Raw genomic sequence first — 23750 nt, forward strand, 5'->3', positions numbered from 1 at the left:
GCACAGCTCACGTCCTGTTGTAGTGAAATGATGACAGGGATAGAAGGAACAGCTCACATCCTGTTGTAGTGAAATGATAACAGGGATAGAAGGAACAGCTCACGCCCTGTTGTAGTGATGTGACAACAGGGATAGAAGGAAAAGCTCACATCCGGTTGTAGTGAAGTGGTAACAGGGATAGGAGTAAGAGCTCACATCCTGCTGTAGTGAAGGATAAAAGGCATAGAAGGAACAGCTCACGTCCTGTTGTAGTGAAGCAATAAAAGGGATAGAAGAAACAGCTCATGTCCTGTTGTAGTGAAGCGATAAAAGGGACAGAAGGAACAGCTCAAGCTCTGTTTCACTGAAATGGCTTTGTGGCACCGTCTTCCTCAGAAATGGAACCATCAGGTTCTAAGGTCGGACTAAGTTAAAATCTTTGCAATGGATGCTCTAGGAATTACTAGGTTTGAAACTCTTGACAACCACAAGTTCTCAAAAATCACGGTCCTTTCTCCCTTCCCAAAAGGCCTAGGATCCTAAAGGCTTTTCATTTCTACTACTGAAATCCACTGAGGGTGTCTTAGTTATCCAGGGCTACTACAACAGAAATACCACAAGTGGATGGCTTTAAAAAGAGAAGTTTATTCTCTCATAGTCCAGTAGGCTAGACAGACATCTGAATTCAGGGCATCATCTCCAGGGCAAGGCTTTTTCTGTCTGTTGGCTCTGGAGGAAGGTCCTTGTCATCAGTTTTCCCTTGGTCTAGGAACATCTCAGCACCAGAACCTCAGGTCTAAAGGACACACTCTGCTCCTGGAGCTGCTTTCTTGGTGGTACGAGGTCCCCAACTCTCCACTTACTTCACTTTGCTTTTATCTCTTGAGAGATAAAAGGTGGTGCAGGCCACACCCCAGGGTTGGGATCAGGGATGTGACTTGGTGAGGGAGTTACAATCTCATCCTAATCCTCTTCAACATAAAATTAAAATCACAAAATGGAGGACAACCACAGAATACTGGGAATCATGGCCTAACCAAGTTAATACACACATTTTTGGAGGAACATAACTTAATCCATGACAGAGGGGATCCTAACCTGGGACAGGTAAACAAACAAAAAAGAAAAAAATCGAATTAATTCTCTCAGTCCTCCAGGAAACCACTGGTGTCTCTTAACGCCATTATTTCCACACACCACGCCAGGCCTGGCTGGTGGTCACCCACTGCTTCTTTCCAAGTAAGTTCCGTGGTTGCTCCCATGCTCCCGTGATGTCACCCCATCTCACAGGCTGAGCAAGAAGAGCCGTTAAACTACACCTCTGGTCAATGCTGAAACACTCTCAGGCTCCTGCTGCCTTATTGTGAATCTCTAGCTCTTCTTTTAACAGAACAAATCAGACAAGATAAAAATTGTTCTTTTAAGAAACAACAGTTGTACATATTGTCACAAGATTCTACAAAGGTTTCTTGGCAGACTGCTAAGATAAACATTAAATTATGATTTAAATGAAGAAAATTTAGTCTCATACATCATTGAAACCACAGAATAGTTTATTCAAACTTTTATGGAAAAGGATTTCTAGTGTTAGTGCCATTCAGGAAAGACTGACCTCATCAGGCAACGCTAACGGAGGAACAATCACGGGTGTAGCACTCACTTTCCATGCTGCAAAGGAGTGACCACCCCCAGGTTTTAGAAAGCAGACAGGTGGGGTAAGCACTGAACAGCTCCAATGTTCACGGGAGGACACCCCAGGGTCAGGCCACGCCAGTGCCCATGTTCAGACCCGTCCAGCGGGAGCAGGGCTGAAGTGACACGCGGATCATGGAATGTGCTCAGTTCTGTAGCTGGTCCTGTGAGAAGCTTCTGACTGATGGTTTTGTGTCCAGAAGTGCCACCCCCACGAAGCATCCTTGAGAACCGCTCAAAGACACCCTGGACACGGGGCAGGGAGGACGTGGAGAGGTGTGCCAGGGCAGCAGGGAGTGCTCCGTCCTCTCCATTCCCCAACTCTGGGTGGCTGGCGGGGCTTGGGCTGCCTGTGCACCACAGGCCCTGGTTGCGTCCCCGTTCTAGTGTGGCTTTATCTGCTATTCAGCCTAACACGACTTCAGGACAACAAAAGCTTTTTCTGAAACCTGTACTTTACGAGGCTGAAAACAAGCTGCCGAGTTGGTCGTAAGCTATCCCAGTGAGAGATCATGGCAAGAAGAGTGAGAAATGGGGACCTGTGGTGGCCTCTGACCAGAACTCACATGCACGTGAACCTGGGTCCCTGCAGGCCCCTGCGGCGACCCACGAGGAGAGCGCGATCACCGGACAAGGTTCCGCATGATGTTCAGGGAGGACCCCCGGTACCCCGACCCAAAGTGGTTCCAGTGGTTCAGGTAGTGGAAGAGCTGGTAGAGCTTCAGCCGCTTCTCAAACCCAGGGGCCTTGGGGATCTTGCTGTGATAGGCAGAGTAAAAGGCACTGCTGAAGCCCCCAAACATGCCAGCAATTGCCAGCTCGTACTCCGAGTGGCCATAGAAAGATGCTGGGTCAAAAATGATAGGCCCTGAGGCATCTTCGGCCACGTTTCCTCCCCAGAGGTCGCCATGGAGCAGAGCAGGGACTACCTCCAGGTCCCGGAACAGGTCCGGGATCTTCAGCTGAGGGAGGAGAGGGAGCATCACAGGGGGGCCCAGACTCTGTAGACATGTCCCACTCCTGCACAGTCGCTCGAGCACAAGGCACCCAGCTGGCTGCGTCCACACAGCCTCCTCCTCGCATTGGTGCAGGTGGGACACTCACCTGCAGGGCAGCCCATAGCTCACGGGCCTCCCGGTCCCCGGATGCCCTCTCCACCATATCCATCTGGGGCTGGATGCGCTGCCGAGTGAAGAATACAACCCAGTCCTTCTGCCAGTCATTCACCTACACAAGGGCAGCAAGGGGACACCGAGTTCACAAAGAAGGCAGGGCCAAGGGCTGAGATGAGGAAATGGCCTAGATGCTACCCAGGGCCACCTCTCTGCTGCAGACACCAGTCATGGGAGAACAGGAGGGACCGGCCATCCATCAGTAATTCCAGAGATGGGTACTCCGCAGTACCAACCGTCCATCAGTAATTCCACGGATAGGGACATCCCATGGAACTGACTGTCCATCAGTAATTCCACAGACAGGGACAACCCACGGCACCCGCTGTCCGCCAGTAATTCCAGAGACAGGGACACCTCATGGTACCATCAGTCCATCAGTAATTCCATAGACCGGGATACCCCACGGGACCTGCTATCCACCAGTAATTCCACAGACAGGTATACCCCACAGGACCAGCTGTCAGTCTGGAATTACTGGTGGATAGCAGGTCCCGTGGGGTATCCCAGTCTATGGAATTACTGGGATACTCCACGGTACCAACCATCCATCAGTAATTCCATGGACAGGGACACCACACAGGACCAGCTGTCCATCAGTAATTCCAGAGACTGGAATACTCCACAGGACCAGCTGTCAGTCAGTAATTCCATGGACAGAACACCCTATGGGACCGACTCTCTGCCAGGAATTCTACATACGGAACACCCCACAGGACTGACTGTCCATCAGTAATTCCACAGACTGGGATACCTCACCAGCTCTCACTTTTCTACCAAGTTTCAGAATCCATCACACAAAAATTTAACTTTTTAGTAGCTTGCTTTGGTTTTTGGTCAGATAAACTTTATTCAGTCTTAAAACCCCAAGGGTTACCTCTATTTCTCCTTTTCCTGCTCATGCAACAAAATGTGTGCTGAGCACCTACTTGGACATTGACCTTCATGCAGCAGAGAATTTAAAACCACCCAGACAGTGACCTCAGAGAGCTTGGAGCCCAGAAGGAATGATAAAGAAATATGTTAAGACTGTTTGACCAAGAATAAGACACACAGTGAAGTCAGGGCCTGAGAATAGAGGTCATCTCAGGACAAGCTCTGAGACAGGCAAGGCCTGGGTAAGCCTGGGCAGGCAGAAGCCACCCATGTGCAAGATCAGCAGCATGAGGTGGGAACAGGACACAGGAAGGAAAGAGTTCACGTTCGCTAGTGGATCCAAAGGGCAGGGCTGTGTATGGGATGGCTGCATCCACACTGTCTGACAGCCTCTGTTATGGATTGAATTGTGTCCCCCAAAAATGTGTATCAACTTGACTAGGCCATGATCCCCAATATTGTGTGACTGTCCACCATTTTGTCATCTCAAGTGATTTTCTTATATGTTATAAATCCCACCTCTATAACGTTAACGAGGCCAGGTTAACAGCGATTATGTTAATGAGACAGGACTCAATCTATGAGATTAGGTTGTTTCTTAATCACTTTTGAGATATAAAAGACAGAAGCGAGCAGAGCAGAGAGATAGGGAACCTCACACCACCAGGAAAATGTGCCAGGAGCAGAGCACATCCTTTGGACCCAAGGTCCCTGCACTGAGAAGGTCCTAGACCAGGGGAAGATTGATGACAAGGACCTTCCTCCAGACCTGACAGAGAGAAAAAGCCTCCCCCTGGAGCTGACACCCTGAATTCAGACTTCTGGCCTCCTAGACTGTGAAGCAACAAACTTGTTTGTTGAAAGCCATCCGCTTATATTTCCATTATAGCAGCACTAGACAACTGAGGCCAAATCAAATCCATTGCCTTCAAGTTGATTCTGACTCAAAGAGACCTATAAGACAGGGAAGAACTGCCCTACAGGATTTCCAAGGAGCACCTGGTAGATTCAAACTGCTGACCTTTTCATTAGCAGCCGAGCTCTTAACTACTACATCACCAGGGCTCCAAGATAGCCTCCTATTAACACTTCAAAACTAAACAGTGTCTACGGCCCAGCCCTGGCCCATCAGGAAACCCCTAGAATTTTCTAGTTAGTCCGCATCCTCTCCTGCAGAGCCATCCTGCATGTCCTGAGAGCAGAGGGGCTACTCTACTGCTCCATGTCTGCCAGGAACTGTACCACCCCCAGCTCAGGTTCCAGGGAGCAACCGAAATCATAAAACAAAGTTATCACTTCTTTTCAGTACGCAAATTTTAAATAAATCATCTTTTTAATTTCTAATCTTCACCCCCCTGGAAATCCAGCATCCTAACTTGCTGGTCTTTCTCTTCAGTTCTCTGTGCTCTCCAAGCAGGTAAGGCGGGTAAACCTCACACTGAGCTCTTAAAAATTAGTCAAGAAGACAGCTCCTGTCTGGAGGGAAGATGAGAAGGCAGAAGGGGTAAGAAGCTGGCTGAATGGACACGAAAACAGAGGGTGGAGAGAAAGAGCGTGGTGTCTCATTAGGGGGAAAGTAACTAGGAGTATATAGCAAGGTGTATATAGACTTTTGTGTGAGAGACTGACTTGATTTGTAAACTTTCATTTAAAGCACCATAAGATATTTTAAAAACAAACAAAAAAATTCGCCAAGAAGAAAAAGGTACAAAGACTTTTACTGAATTTTGCAGAAAAGGAGAAGGGCAAGCTTCCCCCGGCTGCACCTAAGCAGCTGAGCACTGTGAGGTGGGGGCAGTGCACAGGTTCATTTACCTGGGGAAGGTATCCACAGCAGGTCACCACATCAAACCCAAACTGGTCGACAAAGGCACGTTCCACCTGGCCACGTCCTCTCCCTGCAAGTGAAATGAGAACAAAGCCAACCGGTCCCCGTGCTCTGCATGGCCTCAGTCTCCCTTCTCCATCTCATCTGTTTCCACAGACAGGGGACTCAGACCCTTGCAGAGCTGCACCGCTGAGGCCTGGCCTCGGGGAGCCCTCTTCACCCATCTCCTCAACCCCATAGACGAGGGCCTGGCTCCCACCAGTGCCAACACCAGGAATAGAGGCCTGGGCCAGCCAACACAATCACCAGAGAACAGCAGCTGCTCCTAGTAGTGGCTCCAGAGGGTGCCAGGGGACAATAGTCAGTCCAGGAAAGAAGGACATTCTTTAGGGAGGGGAGATGTCCATCCTGAGACACATCAGGAAAGGGTGGTTTTCAGGGGCTGGCTCAGCACCTGCCAGTTACAAAGGATAAACTGCTGTGCTTGGATACATGGCCCCCATCCTCTGCAGCTCCGTGAAACCAGAGCAAATATGACAGACTGAAGTCCATTCAGGGGAGAGGCGGACGGGGTCTGTCCATCCAGCACAGTGGATCCTTGCAGGACAGACAGGCAGGCGGAAGGGGTCTGTCCGTCCAGCACAGCAGATGGTCGCGGGACAGACAGGTGGGCAGAAGGGGTCTTTCTGTCCAGCACAGTGAATTCTGTTGTTTGTTCTCTGGCATTGTCGGCTACCCTCTGCTTAGCAGAGCTGCCATGCCGACTGCACATGGGTCACCAGATGTCGAGGACGAGAACACTGGAAACACCCTTGTGTTGGCACCACACGAGCTCCAGCTCAGATCGTGAGAGCGACACTCACCCTGGCGTGACAACTCTTTAAAAGCAGACACAGATTCAAGGTCTGACTTTGGATAGAAAGCCAGGGAAACTTGTGTCATACTTCGTCTAGGAATCAAGTGGTTAGAGCAACCACGATGCAGTGCAGTCTGGAGCCCAGCAAGGATCTCCTCTCTAGGATGGCACACATGCAGTCTTGGCACTGACCTCACGGCTGCAGCATGACTCTCCCTGCCCACACTGGCCAGCGTTCTCCCCTGCGTGGGGTCCTCACAGCCCACACAGGAGCGGTACCCCCCTCCCCATCCACTGTATCCCCTGCTCAATGCACCCCTGTGCCCACCAGGCCCCTCTCCTAGCTACACCCCTCTTTCCTCTCCCCACTGTATCCCCCACGCCCCCCTCTGCCCCATACTCAAGGTGGCACCTTCCTTCAGTAGTGCCTCTCCGAGCCTCCCCTCCCTACCAGGGCCCCCTTGCACTTGCTATGCCCCACCTCCCCCCACGACACCCCCCGTGCCCGTACCCACAGTGCCACCCTCTTTCTGGAGTGCCTCTCCGAGCCTCCCCTCCCTACCAGGGCCCCCTTGCACTTGCTGTGCCCCACCTCCCCCCACGACACCCCCCCGTGCCCGTACCCACAGTGCCACCCTCCTTCTGGAGCGCCTCTCCGAGCCTCTGGTTCTCCAGGTGCAGATCTGCCAGCTGGGCTCCAAGTTTTGCAGCGTGACTGTGAAACCAAGGCGGACTTTCTCACCAGACAGTAAGCAGACAGCACATAAAGGGCAGACCTGTGTCCACTCCAGGCCTTGTGTCACAGGACACAGGTCACGGAGTCAAAGTCCCCTCAGGGAGGAGAAGGGAGAGGAGGCCTCGGCTACTCGTGGTCATCCTCGTCTCACCCGAGCTCACAGCTGGGCCTCCACCAGCCATCTCCCAGGGTGCTCTCCCACCAGACCCCGTGTAACCCAAGACCTTCCTGTGAACACCCCTCAAAATTGTCCCCAAACACAAGCTTCAGGGGAGGCCAGACGCACCTGCTCAGGTACCGCATATCCACATGCTCCATTACAAGCATGCTCCCACCGCCAGGGCTGTCAAGGACCACAAGGGGCTTGGGCACCCTCACCGTGCCTGTCCGCAGAATGGCATTGAGGCTCGCCATCTCACCTTCAAACATTCTTCGGGCCTGCCGGGAAAGGCGGGGAGCAAGATGAGGACACGACTCAGAGCAGTGACCTGGCCGAGGACCCAGCAGACAGTGACAGCAATCACGAAGGTGCCTCCGCGCAGGTACAGATGGCACACACTGTCCAGAGCTGGGCTGGATTTATGTGCCATGGCTGGAACCAATGGCTCCCCAGAGGGGAAAGGCCCAACGCCCGACCAGGCTGGACTCTGTGCATGGCCATCTCTGTCCACCCAGAGCCTCCCCTCAACAACAATCCTTGCCCACAGAGGATGCAGAAGCACCGCTCCCTCCGGGCAGCTGCACACGCGGGAGCCAGGTCACTTGTCCTTAGATGGACCACTGAGTTCTGTGCCACTTCATGACCCCGTCTCTACCACCGTCTCTATCACCGTCTCTGTTCTAGTCCAAAGGACAATGGTGACCATCCCCCAACTGGACTCCTGCTTCATCCTTCCTGCCCTCGACGCCGTAGCAATCCTCTCAGAAGGCAGCCTCACCTGGAGCTAGAACCCTTCTCCACCTCTGTCGCAACACAGGCTGCACATGCCCTGGCCCCTGCCCACTCTCCCACCGTCACCTGGGGCCACTACCCAGGCTCCATCCTACACACATGCACGTGCACATACACAGCACTGTGCACACACATGTGCACTCTGTGCCTGTCTTATGGACTCCTCCAGCCTTGAGGCCTCTCCTGGGGTGTCACGTAGGCTCAAACACTCCCCATCTTTCACTGAGTCAGCTCCTTCCTAGTCATCCTTCAGACTTCAACTTAAATACCAATTTCAGATTCTCAGAGAAATCTTACGTAGTTCCAGACTAGATAGCACCCCCCCTTCAAAATATACCCTCTCCTCACTTATGGACACAGTTAGGTTCCAAAAACCAGGTCGTTACGCAAAAATTGGCATTATGCAAAAATGGAGGATGTCCACATCAGATCACAAAATGGATGACAACTAGTTACATAACTGCCAAACCACTGAGAATCATGGCCCAGCCAAGTTAACACATAACCATCACAGCTAGCATCACTCTCTCCTCGCACCTTAGGGGTCATTACTGCCAAATGTATGTCGTTAACGCACACAGTCGCCGGATAGACCTTGTACTATTGTGGTAAACGTGAAATGGGATAACGAGACAATGGCTAGATGCGGACCAGGTGTAACAGTCACCCTCATTGCTGTGTATGCTCCACCTGGGAGAGCTCCAAAAGACATTGCTCCATTCTGCTGCTGACAGACTTCTGAGATCCCAGTGTGGGGCTATTACAAACAGCACTGCTACAAATATTCTCCTGCTTATTCTTACACTTAACTAACTCTGTGACCTCGGGCAAGGTACTTAAGCTCCCTGTGCCTCAGCTTCCTCTTCTGTAAAATGAAATTAATAACAGTACAGATTTCATGGGGTTGCTGCCGTGACTAAATGACTTAACAGCTAACACTACAGTTAACGGCTTACACAATGCATTCTGAACACTTTAAAAACATTATTCACAACCTTCAAGAGTTAGTCTCAGAGGAGAAAGATAAGAACTCTGTCCTACAGGAGGCTGTTTGGACACCAAGTATTCTCTTTGGAAAGTAAAGACAGCACAAGGGCCCTGGCTATGCTTTGTTCTGGAGAGTGGTTGTGGACAGCAAGGCAAGGGAAATGCAAAGGAGAAATGCAGGGCAGGGGGAGGAGGGTCTGCAGACCCAGCCAGAGGCCAAGCCCGCTTACAGAAACATCTACTGCTGAGTGGTCCTGTGGTTCTTCAAGGCCCTTCACAGAAACATCTACTGCTGGGTGGTCCCATGGTTCGCCAAGGCCCCTCACAGAAACGGCTACTGCTGGGTGGTCCCATAGTTTGCCAAGGCCCCTTACAGAAACATCTACTGCTGAGTGGTCTCACGGTTCCCACTAAAGCCCAGAGCGTTGCTACCTGAGTGGAACCAGGCAAAATGAGCATCAGCTGTGGTGCAGAGCTACAAGAAGAAACGGGCAGAGTATCAGCAGGACCAATTACACAAGTGTGCAAAGGACAGATAAGAATAACCACAAGAGAAAGGGAAAAACAACTTGGATGGGGGTAGCCCCAGCAGGGGTGATAAGGAAAACAGGAGAGCAATCGCCTCACCGAAATGTCTGGAAGATGTTTTTCCCTCCTAAGAGGTGAAGCACAAAAGTAGTCTTATTTTCGATATAACTGGCAAATATTTATCCCATGGCCTGTGCATTTACGTAACTCCCACTGCAAATTCCAAAGCAGGCTAGAAAAAGACACAATATGTTTGGAACTATTTACCAAAAGACACAAAGTAGCTCGTGAAAAAGATTAGCAAAAAGAAAATGGACTTTAATGAGGAAAAAACCAGGACTAAGAACCTGGAGTAACAGGGGCGAAACACTGTTTTAGAAGCATCACTAAGTGGTTCTATCTAACCAGTGGAAAATACTTCTTCCCCTGAAATCAACACAAAGTTCTGAGTTGTCGTAAACGCTAGTGGCCACGGATGCGCTGAAGCCGGTAAGGAGACCGACAGCTGAAGCCCTGCGTGGACAGGAGGGGCACGCCCTGCTGCCTGAGCACTGTTTGGGGTGAGGCACGTAAACGGTCGCTTCAAGGACAAATGTTTGACAAATCCCCACAAAAGGAGCGCGCAGTGTGGCCTCCTGTAGATCTAGGGAGAACAGCAGGTTTAGGAGTGAGATTATCCCACAACGTGGAGGGCTGGGATCGTTGCTCAGCAGAAAACTAAAATGACCGCACGAATGAATTCTGCGGAAAAGGCCCAAGCACAGCCAGGATCGGTGAGGGGAGGGCTGGGTTCCTGGAGCCCGCGTCACCTCCTCCCCATCCCCGCCCCCAGCTGAGAGGGTCACTGCTGTCTCCACCGCCCTCCACGGCGACCGCGGACTCCGACTCCGGACCCTCGAGCTCCCCTCGGACCGGGACCACGGAATCAGACCCCAACCCCGGACCCAGCCCCGAGGCCCCTCCCCGGTCCCCGGCCTCTAACCCCAGCTCCCAGCTCCCAGGCCCCGGTCCCGCCCCTGCATCCCGGGACTCCGGACCGGTCCCCGAGTCCGCCTCCCGCCGCGCCCCCGGCGGGCCTGACCTCCGCCTTGGGGTTCACTTTCACAAACACCCGTCCTTTGTCGGTGTCGTAACTCTGGCCCTGGCTAATGCACCCGCCCCCTGTGTGGCCAGTGGCCTTGACGGAGCCGCAGCCCAGCTCGCGCCTCAGCAGCTCCTCCATCTTTCCCGGACCCGCTGCGCGCCGCCTCAGGCGACGATGTAGACTCCTGCAACAACTGCGGGACCGGGCATGCGCGGTATGAGGGCCGGGATTGGGTGAGGGCAGGGGACGTCAGGAGGAGGCGGGACCGGGTCTCGGGAGCGCTCAGGGATTGGGTGAGAGGCGGAACGCTGTCGTGTAGGGGCGAGACCGACCGCTGAGATTACCGTGGGGTTTCGGCTACGAGGAGAGGGGCGAGAGCCGGGCAGGTGCGAGGAGGAGCGCAAGGATTGGGTGAGCGGCGAAGCGACGTCACGGGGGGACGGGACCGGGCCGCGAGCTCGGCTGGGTCCTCCCTCCAACTCCGCGCTCAGAGGACTGCCGCATGCACTCACCCCGACCCTGAAGAGCTCTACCGCCTATGGCCGCTTATTAGGGCAGCGCCTGGCTGGGGGGGCAGCAGCCGGCCCCTTCGCAGGCTCCGGGCCGCGAGAATCGCAGCGCGCTTGCCCAGCCCCTAGTCTAGCCCGCCCCCTGCTAGCCCCACCCCGCCCTTTTCCCGCCCACTCGCCCCGCCCTGGCCCCGCCCCCTCATCCCGCCCCGGCTCCGGCCCCCGCCCCCCGCGAGAACCGCGTCTCACTCCGACGTTGTCAGGAGCAGTCGTTGCGGCCGGGAGCGCGCAGCTCATGTCGCACCTCGCCCGGGCTTCCCCGACTGCACCCACTGACCTGCAACCCCTTTAGAGGTGCAGGCTTACATTGTTTAGGCTAACTACCCCACCAGCGTGTCTCCCCGACTAGACGTTAGTTCTTTGAGGTCAGCGCCCGATGCCGCCTGTTGTGGGCCTTCAATAAGAAAGTGTTAAAACAAGGAGTGCAGGAGTGGATGGTCCATTGGGAGCCTGTAAAGGTGACCTTACGTGGAAAATGCATCTTTGTAGCTGGAAATAAGGATCATCCTGGAAGGGGGGCTAAATCCAATGACATATCCTTGTAAGAGACAGAAGAGGAAACGACCCCTGAGACCCTGGAGACAGCTCCCACAAGTCCAGGAACGCCAAGTATTGCCAGCAGCTGCCAGAGGCTGGGAGAGAGGCATGGGGCAGATCCTCCCTCAGAGCCTGAGAAGGAGTCAACACGGCCAAACCTTGAAACAGCCTCTGGCCTCCAGATCTGGGTGTTGTTTTGGCCACCCTGTGTGCAGTCAGGAAACTAATATGGAGACCCTGAGCGTTGACAGTTCAAGGAACAAAAACAGATGAAGAAAGTTCTGTTTACAGGTTACTTGGACCAACCTTCCTGCTGAAAACTATTAAAAATGCTGGTTAAAATATTTAAAATACATCTTGTAAACAGCGCTGAAGAGCTTACAAAATAGCGAGAAGCATCGGCCCCAAATCTGGACGAAGGTGGGAACCCAGAGTGGTAAACAGGTCAGAAACCACTTTTGCCTGGGGGACATTTGCTGAGCCCAGGCAGGCCCCTGCATTCCTGGGCTTGCAGCTGCAGCTTAACACATGTCCGTCTTCCATCTGTCTCTGCCTGTCTTCTCTTTTATAAGGACACCACTCTGTCATGTGGGACCACCCTACGCTTGTTAACTGATAACATCTTCAAAGGCCCTATTTCCAAACAAGGTCAATTACAGGTACAAGGGTTAGGACTTTGACATATCTTTTGGGGGGACACCATTCAGTCCATAATAGGTGAGGAAATAATAAAGCAAAGCAAGTCAGTGGTCTTTTATCCATACGCCCTAGGACTCAGTTTCCCCAAGGCCAACAGTGGCTTTCAGCCTCTGCCTCCAACAACTCTGCCAAGGTTTTCTCTGGCCATTGGTGTTGGCCCAGGGCAGGGCAAGTGGAAAGTGCTGGAGGGTGAATGCTACCAGGGGCAGCTATCTCTGAAGTATCTCCAAGCCCCCAGGGGAGTGAGCCCCAGTCACCCACACATGCTTTTTGGGCTTCCTGCCCTACTTTTCCACACTGCTGGGGCTTCCTGGCACCACTCTCACGTGAGCTGCTTGCACTTGTAGCTCGTCTGCTTCTAGGGGAGCCCACCCTATACAGTGGTTGTGGCCATGTGGAGGGGGGTGTTATATATTAGGAAGGCATGTGGGAGGTTTCTGTGTATGACCACATTGTACTTCTTGACCTCGGGGTGGTTTATAACTCAAGTGTTCATTTTATAACTATTCATTAAATGGTAAAAGTGTCTGGTGGCTCGGTTTTTATGCACTTTTCTGTATGCACACTGCAGTTCACCGTTTAAAAAGAGAAGATGAGATAAATGGCAGTCAGTAAACTAATTGACACTTTAGAAGACAATGAGAATTTGAAATATTCTGAAGGCCATAGAGCAAGTGAATTGCAAAGTCTGTCAAAGATGGTGAGACTAAATCTCCCTGTTTTGTCTGTGGTTCTGACCTGGATATTGTAACTGTGTCATGAATACAAAAGTCTCCATCAGAGTGATGCCACCACTGTTTGCTGATAAAGTATTTTAAAGACTGAACTTTATTAAGCCAATTTAATTCTCACCAATTTTCTTTTTTGTCCATTAAAACCATTTGTAAATGATTTTTCAATTTCCATTTTAATGAAAGTATTCTCATCATATCAACTTAATTTATTGGTCCATTTTTCTGTCTACAGAAAATTTTGCTGATTATGCAACTAACATTATGAATATTCTCAAGGCCATGCTTTACCAGATGCAATTTTTCTGAGTCAAATATAAGGATATTTTAAAATTGTGTTGACAGTAATATTTATTACACATTAGATAAAAGACTAACAGTTTGTGTTTATTAGCTGACCCATGAGAAATGCTGCACACTGTCCAGTGGCCTGAGACTGGATCATGGCCTTCTAACCCTACACTTCTACATATTTTCAAGTACTTGGTGAGCCTCGTGCCAACTCTCCATGCCACTGGTCAAGTAAAGAGCAAACAGCTGGCTCATGATATCTTCAGGGTCCAGATATCTGGGCTAACACCTCCTGCTGTGTTCAGTCAGCCCCTTGCTGTCTCAGTTTTCTCATTTCTCTGGCTTCTCCATCTTCTGCAAATGGGATTCTCTTTCCCCATGTCCTGAAGTTAATGTCCCCACATCTTCCTTCCCCCTGAGGTGGGTCATAATTTCCAACACTGTATGAATGTCTACTATTTTATCTTCGGATGTGATTTCCCCATGTAAGTCCTACACCATGATGTAATCAGATGGGTCATCGGCAGTTATATTGATGAGATCTACAAGATTAGACGGTGTCTTGAGCCAATCTCTTTTGAGATACAAAAGAGAGAAGCAAGCAGAGACAGGTGGACCTCATACCACCAAGAAAGCAGTGCCGGGAGCAGAACACACCCTTTGGACCTGAGATTCCTGCGCTGAGATGCTCCCAGACCAAGGAAAGACTGATGACGAGGACCTTTCTCCAGAGCCGACAGAGAGAAAGCGTTCCCCTGGAGCCAGCGCCCTGAATTCAGACTCCTAACCTACTGGACTTATGAGAGAATAAACTTCTCTTTATTAAAGCCATCCATTTGTGGTATTTCTGTTATAGCAGCACTAGATGACTAACACAGGCGATAAAATTAATTGTTGCCCAGGTGGAAAACCCAGGTCCTGTTAGGTGCAACTTGTCACAGCCAATAAACAAGAGGCTGAGGTGGGGAGATCAGACAGGCGCTTCATTTCATCATTGTGCAAGGAAAGAACAGTCAGGGCTGCTGTCTCCGAGACTGGTGGCAGGCAGCTCGGGGAGGCGAATGTTTTACCAAGAGCAGGCAAGGTAATGTAAAACTATCATGAATATTCAGGACCGACCTTAGTGAAGGTGCCAGAGCTTAGGGATGACTAAGCAGTTTCTTTAGACGGGGATTCAATTCCCTGGTAAGGATGAAGAGGCTGATCTTCCCTCACTAGCATGTTAAGTCTCCACCCAGAAGCAGGGTCCTTATATGTATTTTGCACTTAATGAGCTAATAGGTCACTTAAAGTGTCAAGATGGTGTTGAAAGCCTGCTAAATCTGGTTGAGGCCAGCTATGGCCTGTTTTGCGGTTATCTTGACAGAAACATTCCAGGAAAATGTGTGGCCTATTCTGCTCTTTTTTTTTATTCTGCTCTGTGTACAAGATAAGCCAAGGCAGGTTATTCTTAGAAGCCTTGGGCTCTGAGGCTGCTTGTCTCATGACAGAAATAAGCACCTAGTACCAGCTGGAAACCCTGGTGGCTAGAACCAACGCGTTGGCAGTTCGAATCCGCCAGGCGCTCCTTGGAAACTCTACGGGGCAGTTCTACTCTGTTCTATAGGGTCACTATGAGTCGAAATCCACTCGACGGCACTGTTTGTTTTTTTTTTGTTTTTATGTACCAGCCTCTCTCCTAAAGACTTAACAGGTGTTACACATGGACTTTTCACAAGGTTCCCATTTTAGAGATGGGGAAACTGAGACCCTGAGAGGACGTCGCCCCAGGTCACCCAGATGTGCTGCAGCGGGGTCAGGATTCCGGCCCAGCAAGTCTGAGCCCTCGGCACCTCCCGTCGACAAACGAAGCCGCAGGGCTCCAGGCTGGATTGGAGACACCGAAAGCGCGGACACAGGGTCCGCTTCCAGGAGTAACCGCGTGCGGTGGGAGCGCCTCCGCGAGTGGGGCCCCCACCCCGCTTCTCCCGGCCGGAGGGGTCTCTGCCTGGGGCTGGGGGTGAGCGCTCTCCCGGGTGCCACGTGTCCAAGGCCGGCGGCTGAGCGACCACTCGCCGGGAGCTCTTGTCGCCGTCGGCGCTCGGATCTCGCGGGCGCTGCTCCGTTCTTACCCCAACCCACTGCGCTCCGCGACCCTCCAGCGGCGTCCAAGGGAGCACAGACCCTGCGGTCCAAGCCGTCTCAGTCCGGGCGGGAAAGACGCCACCGCAGGGCTTGGGACACAGATATGCCAAGGGGCGGGGCGGGGTCAGGGGTGGGCGGTGCCGAGGGCGGTGGGCGGTGCCGAGGACGGTGGGCGGTGCCGAGGGGGGCGGGCGGTGCCGAGGGGGGCGGGCGGTGCCGCGGGGGGCGGGCGGTGCCGCGGGGGGCGGGCGGTGCCGCGGGGGGCGGGCGGTGCCGCGGGGGGCGGGCGGTGCCGAGGGGCGGGGCGGTGCCGAGAGGGTGAGAGACGCCGAGGGGCGGGGCGGTGCCGAGGGGGGTGGGCGGTGCCGAGGGGGTGGGCGGTGCCGAGGGGCGGGCGGTGCCGAGGGGCAGGCGGTGCCGGGGTGCAACGGGGCGGGGCGCGGAGGGAGTGGAGTACCGGTTGGGCACGAGGTGGCCGGGCGAGAGCAGGTGCAGGGCGTGGGGGGTGAGGCGGAACGATGAGGGGTCGGGGCTTGCAGGGTCGGAACGCGGAGTGAGCAGGGCATGGGGCAGGGCATAGGTCGGGCGCTGATGGACGCGTCATGAGGCGGCGAGGCGGAAGCGGCAGAGCATAAGGCGGGACGCGAGGTGAGAGAGGAGCGTGAAGGGGAGGACTCAGACCGGGCGTGAGGGGCTGGGCGTGAGGGGGCGTGAAGGAAGGACGAGCATCGACGCGGAAGGCCCGGAGCACGGAGTGGGCGGAGCACGAGACAAGTGGGGCGGGATGGGGCGGGGCGTGCGCCGGTGGGCGTGGCCGAACGCGGGTGGGCGGGGGCGGAACGCGTTCCTGGGACCTACGTTACAGTGGATTTAGTCTGCAGCTCCGGTGCGTTGTGGGGCACCCTCGATGTCAGAGTTTTGCTTAAATAGGTTTTCTCTCTATAGTAGAGGAGGAGCGGCTGGCATCTCGGCTGTGAACTCCTGGGCACGTGTAACGTCCGCCGCGGTGAGAGTTGTGGGCTGTCTCTTTCCGTTCCTTCCCGGCAGCAGAGAAGGGAAAAAAGAGGGGTGCGCGTGCATGGCCTGTCCTTGGGGAGATGGTCCGCTCGTTTTCACTGCTCCTCAGTTTACCTTTGTGTGGACATCAGAGAAGGGACTTGAGAAGGAAATACTTTCCCGTGGCATGGGGGACAAAAATTCCTCATTATGCACCGGACATGGCTGACTGGCCTTCTCCCTCCAGCTTCCACAGACCTGGACCACTCCCAGTCCCCACTCACGCCCAGGCAGGCACCACGTCCTGTGACACCCCAGTGGCCCCTCTCTCCGCCCAGCCCTCCATGGGCAGGCCCCCTTCCTCTCCCGAGTCCAACAGCGTGTGCTACAATTCTATGTCACAGACCCGAGCAGACACTGAGCATGGCCGCAATAGTTTAGAAGTGGCTTGGAGCCGGTGTGGTGGAGGCCAGCACCCAGAACGCGCTTTGCATCATAGGGACGCGATGAGGTCTCTCGCTTTGATAGATTGTTGTCCTTGTTAGCTGCTGCCAAGTAGCCCCAGATTTATGGTGCGTCTGTGCACACGGAAACGAAACGCTGCCCGGTCCTGTGCCATCCACATGATCAGTTGTGGATCACACGGGTTGAGAGATTGCCACATGGTAATCAAGTATCTGTAAACCAGTGTCCTCAACTGGAGTGTGGGGGGATCCCCCACCCACGGAGCTGTGGTAATGTCTGGAGACAGTCCTGGTTGTCACAGCTTTGAAGGGGGGGCTTCTGACATCGAGTGACCAGAGGTTGGGATGCTGCTTAGCCTCCTCAGTGTAGAGGACAACTCCACCACAGAGATCCCACTCCTGTCAGCCATACCAAGTGGAGACCCTGCCCTGGACCTTAAGCATCCTTATCCACACAATGAGCACTGAGAGACAGTGGGCACCCACCCCAGCCCAGGCCCTCTGGAGGCAAGCTGCCACTCCACACCACGATCCTGCTCTCAGGGATCCTGGCCCTCACCCCCACAGGCCTTTTCGTGCACGAAGGCCCTGCAGAGGACTCATATGGCCCTATGTTTTTGTGAAATTTGCAAAAGTCACACATTTGCCCCAGTTGTTGAAGCTTGCCACCTCTCCCTCATCATGGGAGGTGTTGGGTAGCCAGCGCTCTTGGGAGGAGTGCTAAGTTTCCAGGGAGATGTGGCTCACACTTACTTCCAGGGCAGGAGTCGCTGCCAGCCCTGGGACGGCTCCCAGGGGCTCACAGCATGGCTGTGCTGGAGCCTGTGAGACCCATCTCCTGGGGCTGCCATCACCAAGCACCACACAAGTGATGGCTGATAAGAACAGAAGTGCATTGTCTCACAGTCTGGAGGCTGGGAGTCCAATAGGGTGTCAGCAAGTTGATTCCTTCTGAGGCTTTGAGAGAGATTCTGGTGTCGGGGCGATCCTTGGTGTTGCCCAACTGCAGGTGCTTCCCTTAGAGCTCTACCTCTCTGTCTGTCTGTCTGCCTGTGTCTCTTCTCTTTTGTAAGAACACCAGTCATGTGGGATTAGGGTCCACCCTACTCCTGTAAGACTTCATGTTGACTGAATTTATAACATCTGCAAAGACCCTATTTCCAAGTGGGGCCATGTTCAAAGGTACTGGGAGTTAGAACTCCAAAATAACTCTTTGGGGACACGATTCAACCCATAACACCTGCCACGAGGATGTGGGTGCAGGGCTGGAAGCGTGTGGGGGTGAGGGGAAACAAGTCTGGAGCACATGGGGCCAGAGAGGCCTTTGGGAAATTCTTCCTGTTACCACATGAGTGAAGCTTACGGCGACTGGGTTCTCGTCAGCCCCAGAGAGGGGGCGCATCTTGTCTTCCTGAAACACTGGCTGATGCAGAGCACAGTCACAAACATGCTGCACGGCTCCTACAGTAACCTTATGGGGATTCCTGTCTGTGGGGCACACACCATAGCAGGAACCTCATGGGGATCCCTGTCTATGGGGCATACACCAGAGCAGGAGCCTAATGGGAATTCCTGTCTGTGGGGCACACGCCATAGCATCCTACAGGAAGGTGTTCATGCCTCCTGGGTGTCAAGCCAGGTCTGGTCTGGGGAGCTGGCATTCTATGTTCTGGTGGGGTCTGGTGGCCCAAGACAGAATGGCATGAGAAAAACCTCTCTTCTCCCCCAGGAAATATTACCTTCTCTCCCAGAACCCCTGATACCCACTGATCTTTCCACTGTCTCTATAGTTTTGCCTTTTCCAGAGTGTCACATACTAGTTAGATCATACAGCATGTAGCTTTTTCGGACTGGCTTCTTTCACTTGGGTTAGTTTTTCAAGCAACCTCTCTGACTCTGATGTGTCGTGAAATGTATTTCCCTAAATTTCTTCTTTGTGTCATGTGGAGATTTTAATGCAAAAACTGGAGATGACTCACAGAAGCCTCAGGAAGCTCAGATATGAGGCAGCATAAGCTTAAAAGCCCAAGGTGGAGGATCGAATGTCATACAAAAGAAGCTGCTTGGTTTTTCTCCTCCAGTGATCAGGCCAAATTGATTTGTTCTGAAACACTTTTCAGTCTTCGGGGCTGAGAGGGGCATTTCTCTAACACCGGGCGCAGCGGTGGGTTTTGCAAAGCGGCGAGAGTGCTGTCTTCCGATAAACAGCTCCTTTTCCTGGAGAACACTTTGCTGACATTCCTGCAGGGCGTTCAGGGCCTCTAGGTAGGAGCCCAGGACAGCACGTTCCGGGGTACCCCTCAGCCCCAGTAGGGAGCCGAAGGCCGTGCCTTTGCCGAGAGTCCTCGGAGTCATACCTTGTCTTCCCAGCTCCTGTTCCTTTGGGCTTTGTATGGAGTCAGACAGGGGATAGGAATTATTATTTGGGGTTGTAACAATTCTCGGAAGCTTCTGCTCACCCTGGCCACCACGCTGGAAAGGGCAAGTGGCTGGTCACTTTTATACAACTGTGGACCCACACTTGGGTCATCAGGATCTGATGACCAGGATGATCTGGGTGATGAAGTCCAACCAACACGAGACTAGCTACCATCATTCTGTGGCCAAAACATGTGGGTCCATCCCCAGTGAGACCCCCATGTGGCTCCAGGGGAATTTGTATGAAGCTCTGGCACAGTCAGTGGGAGACCAGAGCTAAGTGAATCGTATCACCCTGGACAGGGATAGTTCACTCCAGTGCCTCAAGAACAAATCCTTATGGAGCCCACAGTATTTGCAAGATGCCAAGCGGCACCCTGTAGGCACCCAGACAGTAAGACAAGAGTCTCTGCCCCCTGGGACTACAATTAGACAGGGTGGGGCCTCCAGGTAGGAAGAGAGTCGCCTGAGCCAGCTCAATGCAGGGGAAGGCAGGTGAGTGTCCTCTCGGAAAGGCCCAGCTGTTTCTGTTATGCCTAATCCTGCCCTTCCAACACCCTGTGGACTGAGCACCTGTGCCAGGTAATATGTCTGTTGTTGGAGTGCACTCCCCTGGGTGTAGTCACCATTCTCAGCCTGTTAGAAATATTATTTCACATGTATGAAAGACCCATGTAACTCTTTAATGGAGTGTGTTACTTTCCTAAGGGCTGCCGTAACAAACTACCACAAATCGGGTAGCTTGTAAGAAGAAACCACTACCTGCCTGTCAGTTTGTCATCCTGTGGTGGCTTGCATGTTGCTGTGATGCTGGAAGCTATGTCACTGATATTTGAAATACCAGCAGGGCAGGGCCACCCATGGTGGACAGGTTTCAGTGTAGCTTCCAGGCTCAGACAGACTAAGAAGACAGGCCTGGTGATCTGCTGAAAATCAGCTAATGAAAACCTTATGGATCACCAAAGAATATTGTGTGATATATGCTGGAAGATGAGCTGCTTACATTGGAAGGCACTCAAAATACACACCGGCTACAACAATGGCCTTGAGCACACCAATAATTGCGAGGATGACACAGGACTAGGCAACATTTTGCTCTGTTGTACATAGGTCACTGTGCGTTGGAGACAACTTGACAGCAGCTAACAACAACAATAAGAACAGAAATTCATTGTCTCACAGTTCCAGAGGCTGGAAGTCTGAAATCAGGGTGGAAACCCAAATTGGCAGTGTTGATTCCTCCTTAGGCTCTAGAAGGAATCTGTTCCAGGTCTCTCTCCTACCTTCTGGTGACTCCAGGCGCTCCTTGGCTTGCAGCTGCAGCACCACATGATGTCCTTCGTCTGTCTCTGTCTCTGTGCTCCTTCTCTTTTTTATAAGGATGGCAGTCAGGTTGCAGCCCAGCTCTTAATCACTGTACCACCAGTGCTCCCACGTAGGATTAGACCCACCCTCTTCTAGTATGATGTCATATTAAACTAACTGGAAATGTTTTCATGGGCCCTATTTCCAAACATGGTTACATTCACAGGTACAGGGGTTAGGACTTCAACAGATCTTTTGGGGGACCTAATTCAATCCATAACCTGAGGAGACCAGAAAGATAAAAAGAGCTGGCTTGAAAAGCATTTGAAAATACTTTATACAGTCAGTGGGAGAAGGAATGCAAAATATGATGGTTAAGTTACATACCAAATAGCTAATGTCCTACAGAACGGTAAAAGCTTAACTTCTGCTATTATCTACTTCCCAGGCAAAAAATGAAGATTGCATCTTTTTCATTTTCTACAAGTTAACTTCCAATTTTTTAGGGTTATGCAAAATCAGTGTTCAGAGTAAGTCAAAATTCATGCCTCGGACAATCAAGTGGCTCTTGGGTAGGCTTCCAGAAATTCCCACACTCATCACTTTGCGTTTTTCCTGTGGACAGCTAGTCTTGCACCTGGAGATGACAGGTGTGTACCTTGATCGTTTTAATTATGTGTGACACACAGCAGAGGCCTTAACACAGGTCAGACACAGGTCAAGTCTTTGCCAAGCCATGAACAACAGGCTTTCTGCCCTTGAAGCAATGAGACAAGAAGAAGCCTGGAGGGGTGTGCTGGGGCAGAGGAGCTTTATGAATATTGTCAGGTCCCGGTGCTAAGTCTGCTTTTTAAGAATGTGTGTGTATATATATATATATATATATATTTTAGATAAGTTTTTGGGAGTCCCTGGGTGATGCTCAGCTACTAGCTGAAAGGTTGGCAGTTTGAACCTACCCAGAAGTACCTTGGAAGACAGGCTTGGCAATCTACTTCCAAAAGGTCACAGTCTTAGAAATCCTATGGAGCAGTTCTACCATGAGTTGGAAGCAACTAGATAGCAACTAACAACACAAAACTCCATTGTGTGGATATACCAACAGTTTGTTTATCCATTCACCTATTGAAGGGCATCTTGGTCACTTCGGGTTTATGGGAGTTATGGATAAGCTGTATGAACACTTGTGTGCAGGTCTGGTGTGCACTGAGGCTTATTTTTACCAGTTTGCCTCCAAAGACACACATGGCTTTCACATTAGCTGCTGGGGAAATCCCTTCACCAAAAATGCCAAATGATTTTGCCAGGTCAATGCTGTCCTTACAGACTGAAGTGTTACCTAAAAGAAGATATTAGTAAAAAGTGGGAACAACCTAAATATCCAGCATTAGAGGAACAGCTTATTCCTCATGAGGCATAGTAGTTTAAAATTCAATACAACCCCCAAAGAGGCAGCCAATTAAAATGTTTACAAATAATGTTTATGGTATAGAACTGTTTATGATGTGTTCAGTGACATGTTGTTGTTAGGTACCATCGAGTTGGTTCCAACTCATAGCAACCCCATGTACAACAGAACGAAACACTGCTCAGTCCTGCACTATATTATGCTTGAGCCCATTGTTGCAGCCACTGTGTTACTCCATCTTGCTGAGGATCTTCCTCTTTTTTTTTACTGACCCTCTACTTTACTAAGCATGATATCCTTCTCCAGGGACTGGTCTTTCCTAATAACATGTCCAAACTATGTGAGACGAAGTCTTGCCACCCTTGCTTCTGAGGAGCATTCTGGCTGTACTTCTTCCAAGACAGACTTGTTCATTCTTCTGGCAGTCCATGGTATATTCAATATTCTTCACCAACACCACAATTCAAAGGCATCAATTCTTGTTTGGTCTTCTGTATTCATTGCCCAGCTTTCACAAGCATATGATGTGATTGAAAACACCATGGCTTGGGTCAGGCGCACTTTAGTCCTTAAAGTGACATCTTTGCTTTTTAACACTTTAAAGAGATCTTTTGCAGCAGATTTGCCCAATGCAATGCATCTTTGATTTCTTGACTGCTGCTTCCATGACCGTTGATTGTGGATCCAGGTAAAATGAAAACCTTGACAGCTTCAATCTTTTCTTCATTTATCATGATGTTGCTTATTGGTCCAGTTGTGAGGATTTTTGTTTTCTTTATGTTAAGGTGTAATCCATACAGAAGGCTCAGCTACATAAAAAAAAAATTTTTTTTTCAGCTACATAGCACTGCACAAATTGTATGTAAAGTACGATCTTAACTGTGGAAAAATAGTATGTGCACAGAAAAATGTAAGATGAAAGTGCACGCCATTGCTCTCCACCCCAGGGCTGACAGCCCTGCTCTGGCCGCAGGCCTCCAGGCGGTTCATGTAACCCCCTAAAGTGAGCTGAGGGGTTCCTGACCCTCCCATACTGTGAGGCTGGACCTGCAGGCGGGAGCCACAAGAAGGGGCTCGTGCGCCCGGTACAGTGGTCTCAGCGGATCAGGAGAAAGAACCCAGCGTTAGAGCTGCCAGGAGAAATTCTCTGGGCTCTCGTGGGAGGCTGGGCAAAATCCCACCTGTCCCGCACCTTTCTCCGCGTCCGCCCTCCATCCTCCCCTGCCTCTGGCCCTCCGTCTTCATAGGCGGCCTCACCGGACAAGCTCCCGTCGCCAGCCCGCACCGCCCGAGCCCCGGCCGCGCGTCCGCACCTGAACCGGCCTCCCCTGCGTCCCCGTCCGCCCAGCAGCCCTGCCCTGAACCGCTGCCGTCTTCCCGATTTGCGGACGCAGGGCCCTGCCGCCGCGGGAGCGAGGTCTCGGGGCGGCCCTCCATGCCGGAGGGTAAACACCCGGCCCTGGCCCCACCTCGCCATTGGCTGAGGGTCACCGTCTCCGCCCCTGCCATCTAGGACCC

The 23750-nt window shown here is 52.1% G+C and overlaps 1 protein-coding gene across 3 annotated transcripts; it reads right to left on the minus strand.

The window, feature by feature from the left end:
• Positions 1-1511: 1511 nt before the first annotated feature.
• On the minus strand, positions 1512-11318 carry FN3KRP (fructosamine 3 kinase related protein). 3 transcript variants are annotated; one of them, XM_010596865.3, is made up of 6 exons: positions 11203-11318; positions 7426-7577; positions 7027-7118; positions 5535-5617; positions 2776-2898; positions 1512-2633 (listed from the first exon to the last, which is right to left on the minus strand). In XM_010596865.3, the coding sequence occupies exons 2-6, from the start codon at positions 7566-7568 to the stop codon at positions 2295-2297; spliced, it is 780 nt and encodes a 259-aa protein (XP_010595167.1). In that variant the 5' UTR covers positions 7569-7577; positions 11203-11318; the 3' UTR covers positions 1512-2294. The 3 variants fall into 3 exon arrangements, with proteins under 3 accessions (XP_010595167.1, XP_023412516.1, XP_064126512.1); XM_023556748.2 differs by lacking the exon at positions 11203-11318 and adding an exon at positions 11035-11175; XM_064270442.1 differs by lacking the exon at positions 11203-11318 and adding an exon at positions 10688-11017.
• Between the last annotated feature and the right edge of the window lie 12432 nt (positions 11319-23750).

Source organism: Loxodonta africana, chromosome 18 (genome assembly GCF_030014295.1).
Source record: "Loxodonta africana isolate mLoxAfr1 chromosome 18, mLoxAfr1.hap2, whole genome shotgun sequence".
Classification (NCBI taxonomy): Eukaryota; Metazoa; Chordata; class Mammalia; order Proboscidea; family Elephantidae; genus Loxodonta; species Loxodonta africana.

Excerpts from the sequence above, each read along its gene's own strand:
- FN3KRP (XM_064270442.1), bottom strand. The coding sequence starts at position 10,828 with ATGGAGGAGCTGCTGAGGCGCGAGCTGGGCTGCGGCTCCGTCAAGGCC. Across the intron at positions 7,119-7,425 it reads GATATGCGGTACCTGAGCAG|TCACGCTGCAAAACTTGGAG; the intron begins GTGCGTCTGGCC and ends TTGGTTTCACAG. Across the intron at positions 2,899-5,534 it reads GCTGTGGATACCTTCCCCAG|GTGAATGACTGGCAGAAGGA; the intron begins GTAAATGAACCT and ends GCCCTTGTGTAG.